The 8,355-nt window shown below is 40.8% G+C and overlaps 1 protein-coding gene across 1 annotated transcript; it reads left to right on the forward strand.

The window, feature by feature from the left end:
* Window positions 1–243: 243 nt before the first annotated feature.
* Window positions 244–6,742, forward strand: LOC113234510 (ruvB-like helicase 2). The gene is made up of 4 exons (XM_026469852.1): window positions 244–414; window positions 1,394–1,532; window positions 3,761–3,872; window positions 6,604–6,742. The coding sequence occupies exons 1-4, from the start codon at window positions 353–355 to the stop codon at window positions 6,639–6,641; spliced, it is 351 nt and encodes a 116-aa protein (XP_026325637.1). The 5' UTR covers window positions 244–352; the 3' UTR covers window positions 6,642–6,742.
* The last annotated feature ends 1,613 nt before the right edge of the window (window positions 6,743–8,355 follow it).

The raw sequence follows: 8,355 nt of genomic DNA on the forward strand, positions 1-8,355 counted from the left end.
CCCGAGCAAAGCCATTTTTTTCAACAGCCGTTTTACATAAAAAACGCTATATCGAAAAACGGCGTAGACGAAATTTTTTTCCCAAATTATGATTGAAGATTTTTTTGTAAAATAATATATAAATGCATGCTGTGGATGCCTATAAACGAAGTTGCAATTACCTGTTAATTATTAATTATTTACTTTGTTGGCAATGCTGAATAAATAAATAAAATACCTGAGCATACAGATAGCCCTGGTTAAGTTACTTGGTTCGAACAAGTTTTGATGTGATGGTAATCCAGGTATCACGCGTATCCGTGGCACCAACTACAAATCACCCCATGGGATACCATTGGACCTTCTGGACAGAATGATCATCGTGCCCACTTCGCCGTACAGCCACAGTGAGCTTCGCGAGATACTTAATATAAGGTGAGTAAGGTGAATGGTGAAAGAAGATTATCTTCTTTTAGTAGATCTTGGTCTAGAAAATGAACGAATGGATGGATGAAATTAATTGCCGTTTATTTCTTCACAAGTTTTTGACAACATTATCATATGCCTCGTATAATATATGGTATATATGCCTCAGCACTTGCTAGACAAAGAAATCTTTCTAGGGCACCATTTGAAAAGTGTTCTCTGTAACTTGTCTCAGGGGCGCAGTGGCAGTTTTCTCTGAATGGAGGAGCTGACAATAACGCAAAATGTCATTAGTTCACCTCTTTCTACTATAATGCATCTAGTATATGACCAGAAATAGAGACGAAATAAGGGCCATCTATCCATCCATTTAAATATCAACTCTCGTTTGCACTGAAATCACAAATTAGAAAGCTGAAATAGTACAGCGCCAACAACTGACCTGTGTGTATGTCTCCGTATATTCCAAAAATATTCTGTATTTATTGTAATAAAGATAATATCTCAAACAATGAGGAGCTATTCCATTCGGTGATGTGAAAAAAAAACATATAATTACAGAACAAACGGAATCACATTTCGTCTGTTATTAAATATGTAATTGTTCAATTTTCGTCCATTACAGCAAAGCTCAAGTTAAACTGGTCGATTTGAAGTGAAATTGTTTCGAATTGGGGCTGGCCAATCGGAGCGCAGTTGTCACCGTAATGATTTGGCAGAATGGTTTCCAAACAAATTAAATGACATTTCATCTCTATTTCTGGTTATATACTCGATGACATTAAATAATGGTTGTGTTTCGTTATTTTATTTACTCGTAGAAAAAGTATTGTGTGCAATCATTACATAATTAGGTCTTACGATCTCGTACCTATTACTTAGGTCACTCGGCAAAGCCTCGTGGCCTAAACACGTACTCGTCTTTAAGAACCTTCATTATTTCCACAAAGCATAATAATAAATGCGATAACATTACGTATAACAACAGGTGCGAAGAAGAGGACTGTCAAATGTCAGCGGACGCTTTGACAGTTTTGACAAGAGTAGCTACAGAAACATCTCTACGATATGCCATACAACTAATCACCACGGCTTCGCTTGTCTCCAAACGCAGAAAGGCCACTGAGGTGAGTTATATAACTCCATACAGTCGTCATACCGCGTATTTTAACCGACTTGGAAAAAAGGAGGTTCAGAATTAGACTGAATTGTTAAATTAACTGTAGTCTACTTTTTAATGCCACTTTCAGTCCGTACCAACCGTTCCCAGCATCCCCCAAAGTTGGGAGCTGCGGCTTGAATGAAACTCCATGTGATCCTGTTCGTGACTTCAAACTTTTGATAGCAGTAGAGTTTGTGAGATTTCTTCCAGTTAAGTACTAGTTGCCAAGCAGTAATGTGAGCTTTACTGCGTTCCGGTATTAAAGGGTAAGGGTGCTGGTGAAATTACAGGCACATGGAAACTTGTCAACTTATGTCTCAGGGTGACGCGTGCAATGGCAGTGCTTTTCAGATCTTTGCGATTTAAAATGGCGCTGCAACTATGGACAAGCGTGTCGCTTAACAGCAGGCGCACCTTGTTCGTCAGGACGAATCTTTCTTAGGAGTCTTTGTTTTTATGATATCAAGTAACCTGTTACTTGTAATGTCAGCAAGGTATACGGTAGGCTGTGATGATGAGACCTCCTCCACCGTTATTCCATGTTTTTATCACCCTTTTCTCTGGTTCCTTTTCCACTTACTCTGAAATTTCGAATTGTTTTTTAATTCCTTTCCTTCGTCACTCTTACTTTTCTTCTTTCTGTCGCCACTCTCTACTAAATTTCTGAAGCGAGCACACGTGCTCGATTTCACTTAAAATTCAGACCATATACCATTAGAAATCATGTAACCTAACTGCTTGTAAAGCATAATATTTGTAGAAAATACAGGCCCTATGGTCCTCATAAGAAGGCTCAAGGTCACTCAGCGGGCAATGGAGAGAGCGATGCTCGGAGAAGTAATGTAACCGACACAGCTCGAAGAATTGCTCAGCTGAAGTGGCAGTGGGTGGGGCACATAGTTAGGAAAACCGATGACCGTCAGTGCGGGAAGGTTCTTCAATGACGACCGCGCACCGGACGACGCTCAGTGGGTAGGCGGGCGCGTAAAGGTCGCGGGCGGGAAGCCGATGGATGCGGGCAGCGTAGGACCGATCGTCGTGGAGATCGTTGGGGGAGGCCTATGCCCAGCAATGGGCGTCTTATGGCCGAATGACGATGATGATGACAGGCCCTTTTCCCTTCCTGCACCATCTCTTTCTTTACTGCTACAATAAAATTCACGTTAACCGATCGTTCTATTTAATTATTCGAGGCCCCCCGTGACGAGGTAAGGTAGGTTGGCACCGACAAATGCTGTCCCAGTCTCGGAACAGATCAGAAAGGCTGAATGCCTTATCCAGGCTCCATGGATGACCAGCGGACCAACTGACAACAAAGACAAGACTTCTTTGTAACAAAAGACGTTAAGAGCAGTTTTGATCAGACTGCCGACTGAAGAAGGCGGCTTATTCATGATAACAAGTGACGTAACGAACAAGTCGTGCGCCTGGTGGTAAGCGACGCGCCTGTCCGTGACAGTTGCAGTGCCACTCAAAGTTTTAAATTTCAAAGATCTGAGGGGCACTGCCACCGCACCCGTCGCCCTGAGACATAAGTTGACTAGTCCCATGTGCCTGTAATGTCACCAGCACTCTTACCCTTTCAAAACGAAACGCAGTAATGGTCACATCGCTGCTTCACGGCAGAAATAGGTAAGCTGGCAGTACTTCCCTAGACGAACTCTTTCACAAGGAGCTCTACTGCTATGAAAACTTACCTGAAATATTTTAGAGACAGATGTACACACGCCAGCACAACAAGCTACACATTGACGTATCTTGTTCCGTTGCACTGGAGGCGATTTTCGAACAAAAATGTGTAGTCTGGTGTGCCGTTGTCCGTACAATTGATCCTTTCTGCCTGATTTTAACATAAATCCATTGACTTACAAATAAATGGACGACGGGTCTAATACACAAACCACGAAAAAAATGTCCCAAGTCAACCTATTTAAACGTAGTGACATGTAAAGGAATATGAAAAAGCTAAAACGTTGAATTTAAAGTGTAATGTTATCGCAGTACTGTCTAAATTTGCTTGCTTCGCTGTCAGTCGAATAAACGAAGGCTAAAGCGTGAATGACGCTCTGTATACGATATTAACGCCCTATAAGTTCGGACACTTTTTAGCGCGGACCCGACTTCCATATAATTGTAAGTCAATGCATAAATCAGACTGCTACATAATAATTTTATATTATTGTTGTAATACAGGTAAGCATGGAGGACGTGAAGAAGGTGTACTCATTGTTCCTAGACGAGCATCGTTCCGAGCAGTTCCTAAAGGAATACCAGGATGAATTCATGTTCAATGACGGCGGAGGAGGTAAATACATTGAATAACAATTAATTATGCCTGTTTAAATTATGGTGAAAGTCGTGTATATACTATTCAAAGTGTGTACTACTTTGCTCGAGCTGAGTATTATACTCAAATTGAGTACGCATTATATTAGGATTGAGTTCAAGGTTAGATCACTATAAGAACTCGATATATTATGTTAATTAAGTAATACTTTGTCTGATTTAGGAATTAATAATAACTGAACATATAAAAGGTAGATTTTTTTGTATACTATATATGTATATTTTAAGTCAGTGTACTTTAATCGAGTAAGCAAGGTATTCCAAATTCATTCACACTGTACTCAAAATCAATACACGGATAATTTTCAGGTAAGTACTAAATTTTGGTGACAATTTATTTTTATTTAAATATTTGTAGAATATCATCATGAAGTATTATTTAATATTCGCGTGTGGTAACCTGAAATATTGTTTAATATTTCACGATGATATATTCGAGTAATTGAATAATAAAAATTGAGCACAAAAAGCTTACCTGAAAACATCGAGTATATCTGGTCCGTCCCAAAAGTATCGAACATTTTTCAGGAAAAATACTTTTATTGAACTTATCGGTACCATACATTAGTACTCTTCAAAATAACACCCTTCAGCATCGATGCACTTTTGTAGGCGAGTTTTCCATGCCCGGAAGGCCCCCTGGAAGACGTCAACGGGTAGGTCCTTCAGCGCCCTCGTCGTAGCTTCTTGGATGTCCTTAATTGTGCCCCAATGCTTGCCTTTGAGCTTCGACTTGATGCTGGGAAACAAGAAGAAGTCTGCCGGGGCGACGTCAGGACTGTAGGGAGGCTGCGGGACCAGCGGGACTCCTGCTTTGGCCAGATAGTTGCTAACAATGAAGGCTGTGTGCGCTGGCGCATTGTCATGGTGCAGCCGCCACGTGTCTTTCATTCCTGGCCGCACGCGAGTGACCCTCTGCCGGAGCCTTTTGAGCACTTCCACGTAAAAAGCGGAGTTCACAGTTTGTCCTTGGGGCACGAACTCGTGGAGGACGACACCGCGCACGTCAAAAAACACAATGAGCATGCATTTCACTCGACTTTTGCTCATCCGGGCCTTTTTCGGACGGGGTGACGCCGAGGTGTGCCACTCCGCACTCATGCGCTTCGTCTCCGGGTCATACTCAAATACCCAGGTCTCGTCTCCTGTTATCACTGTATCCAAAAAGTCCGGATCACGTTCACACAAGTCCAACAGTTCACGACAGCGCAGCACCCGCAAGTCCTTTTGCTCATCCGTTAACACTTTTGGCACCAGCTTGGCGCACACCTTGCGCATGTGCAACTCCTCGGTCACGATGCGATGCACGGTCGACTTGGCGATGTTGAGGGTCTGTGCTATCAACCGCACTCCTTGACGACGATCCTCGTTGAGAAGCTGACGCACACGGTCAACGTTCTCGTCGGTCCGCGATGTTGAAGGACGACCAGAGCGGGCTTCGTCGGTCACCTCTTCCCTTCCGTCACGGAACATCTTGTGCCACTTCCTGACCGAGGATTCGGACAAGGCTTTGTCCTTGAAGGCCTGTTTAATCATCTCGTTGGTTTCAACAGTATTTTTGCCGAGTAGAACACAAAATTTCACTGCGTACCTCTGTTCTAACGGATCCGTCATCGCGCTACTTTTAAAAACTTCGACGAGGTGTCGTTTAGAGCTCTACGCGAACGCACGTCCTGCCGCTCCAGGTGCTCGGAGCCAACTGGGACCGGTCGCGCTGTATCGGCTAGATCCCCCCACCACTTTCTGTTGCCAAGCGGAGCGCTTCCCGCCGTTCGGCAACACTCCCAAAAAAAATGTTCGATACTTTTGGGACGGACCCTGTATAACCAGAAATAGAGACGAAATAAGGGCCATCTATTCCTGGTAACACATTAGCGATACAGCTCTTATAAATATCAACTCCCGTTTGCACTGAAATATAGACAGGCCAACTACTGACCTGTGTGTATGTCTCCGTATGAAGATAATTTCTCTAACAATGCCGTGCTGTTCTATCCGGTGGTGTGGGAAAAACAGCAAAACATCTAATTACAAAACAAACGGAATCACATTTCATCGGTAATTAAATATGTAATTTTGCAATTTTGGTCCATTACAGCAAAGCTCAACTTAACTGGTCGATTTGAAGTGAAACAGTTGACGACACCCGTCAATTGTTTCGAATTCGGGCTGGCCAATCGGAGCGCAGTTGTCACCGGAATGATGGCAGAATAGTTTTCAAACAAATTAGTCTCTATTTCTGGTTATATACTCGATGCCTGAAAATTACTGACACAATATATTTTTCATTTTACAACATCAAGTGACATAACAGCTGCAGTGCCACTCAGAGCTTCAAATTACAAAGATCAGAGGGGCACTGCCACTGCGCCCGTCACCCTGAGACTTAAGTTGACAAGTCCAATGTGCCTGTAATTCCACCAGTACCCTTACTCTTCGAAACCGAAACACAGTAATTCTGACATTACTGCTTGGCGGCAGAAGTAGGTAAGGTGGCAGTACTTCCCTGGACGAACTCTTTCACAAGGAGCTCTACTGCTACTTAATCAATACCCGAAGTGAGAACACACAATACTTGAAGTGAGTACACTATACTCGAAGTGAGCATATTCTGTACTCGCAGAGATTAGAAGTAGCGCTCGAAACTAGTAATTGAGTTTATTTGCTCATTTATTTCTTTTATTTTTCAGATGCTCCGCATCCACAACACATGGAGGTTTCACAATAAAACAAGAGTCTCGAATATTTTTGTCTGAATTTCTTGAAGAATTACGTTTGTGAAGAAGAAGTATTCCTAAGTTATTTTTAAGTTTAGTCAATAAAGATATTCCAAATAAGAAGTGGTTTAATTGTGCAGCGTTATATACTTATATATCAAAAGGTGACAAAATTAGATTTGAACTTTCGTCATATTGATATCTCCAATGACACTACGCTAACTTAATTTTTGGACCTGTTCTGTTTTTATTTTGTTTTTTGTTTCTTTATTTTTTCACGCCCATAGCACTAACCGCTGTACCACCGAAGAGCATAAGCACGCCCCGTAATCTAAGCTCATCCACGCACCGCAAGCTTAGGCCGACCCACCGTAGGGCTCGTATACTTAAACATATATCAAAAGGTGACAAAATTCGATTTGATCTTTCGCCATATTGATATCTCCAAAATGACACTACGCTAACTTAATTTTTGGACCTGTTCTGTTTTTATTTTGTTTTTTGTTTCTTTATTTTTTCACGCCCATAGAACTAACCGCTGTACCACTGAAGAGCATAAGCACACCCCGTAATCTAAGCCCAACCACGCGCCGCAAGCCTAGCCCGACCCACCGTAGGGCTCGTATACTTAAACATATATCAAAAGGTGACAAAATTCGATTTGATCTTTCGCCATATTGATATCTCCAATGACACTACGCTAACTTAATTTTCGGACCTGTTATGATTTTATTTTGTTTATTTTTTTTTCACAAAATTCGTTTGTTTTTTTCCAATTTTGTTTTTTATTTCACAAAACTCCGGGGTGCTCGCTGTTAATTAAATGAATAAATATGGCTGAACACGAACACGATATCTTGAGTGATTTCACAAAGTACATTTAGAGCAGTGACCTCCGTCCAATGATTTATTTAACTTTTGACATAATGCATGCCTCCGTAATTATGGACAAAGAACCATTGTGCAACCACAGACAAAAATGCAACATTTCCTTCCTGGACTCTTATTTTTTAATTTTAGTGAAGCGACATGCTCTTTAGCTGATATTTATCGAGCCAACAGATTATGTAACGAAGATTATTCATGTTGCTAAAATTTGTGACCTGTGAAATTAAATAAATTATAAATAATTATTAATTCTTGTGTACACAAATTGTCAAACGCAACATCACGATACCAATTACGCAATATTTTTTTTAACCCGCTCACATTCATGATTTAAGCTTCTTCATAAATAAAATCGATTGTTATAAAAAAATCTAAACGGAGACGTATTACGACATCACTAATTGATTAGAATTCGAGCTGTCAAAATTTAAATACTTATATTTAAATGATGGAAAAAAATAAAGAAAAAAAAAATAAAGGAAATAGTCTTAGCAAAATGTAGCATTTCTTTTCAAAATTGTATACTTCTTATTTAGAATGACAACTCAAATTTGCGAGATGTAGGACGGAATATAGATACACATTTTTCATTATGTGTACGATTTTTCTACGTAAATGTATACCTACATGTATTGGGGCGACTAATTCTAAAATTGCTACTAGAATACACTAATTCACAACTTTCTGGGTGCAATCAGATCTAAGCTCGGAGCTGTGGTTCTCGAGATTCAAAAATGGTGCAGCCGGAATAAGCTTTTTTAGCGTGGACTGTATAACTTCAAAACGGCGTAACTACTAAATGTAGTTTTTTACGAATAGAACCGACTAAATCACGAC

This window comes from Hyposmocoma kahamanoa, unplaced genomic scaffold, assembly GCF_003589595.1.
Source record: "Hyposmocoma kahamanoa isolate Upper Pololo Valley unplaced genomic scaffold, ASM358959v1 84, whole genome shotgun sequence".
NCBI classification, from domain to species: domain Eukaryota; kingdom Metazoa; phylum Arthropoda; class Insecta; order Lepidoptera; family Cosmopterigidae; genus Hyposmocoma; species Hyposmocoma kahamanoa.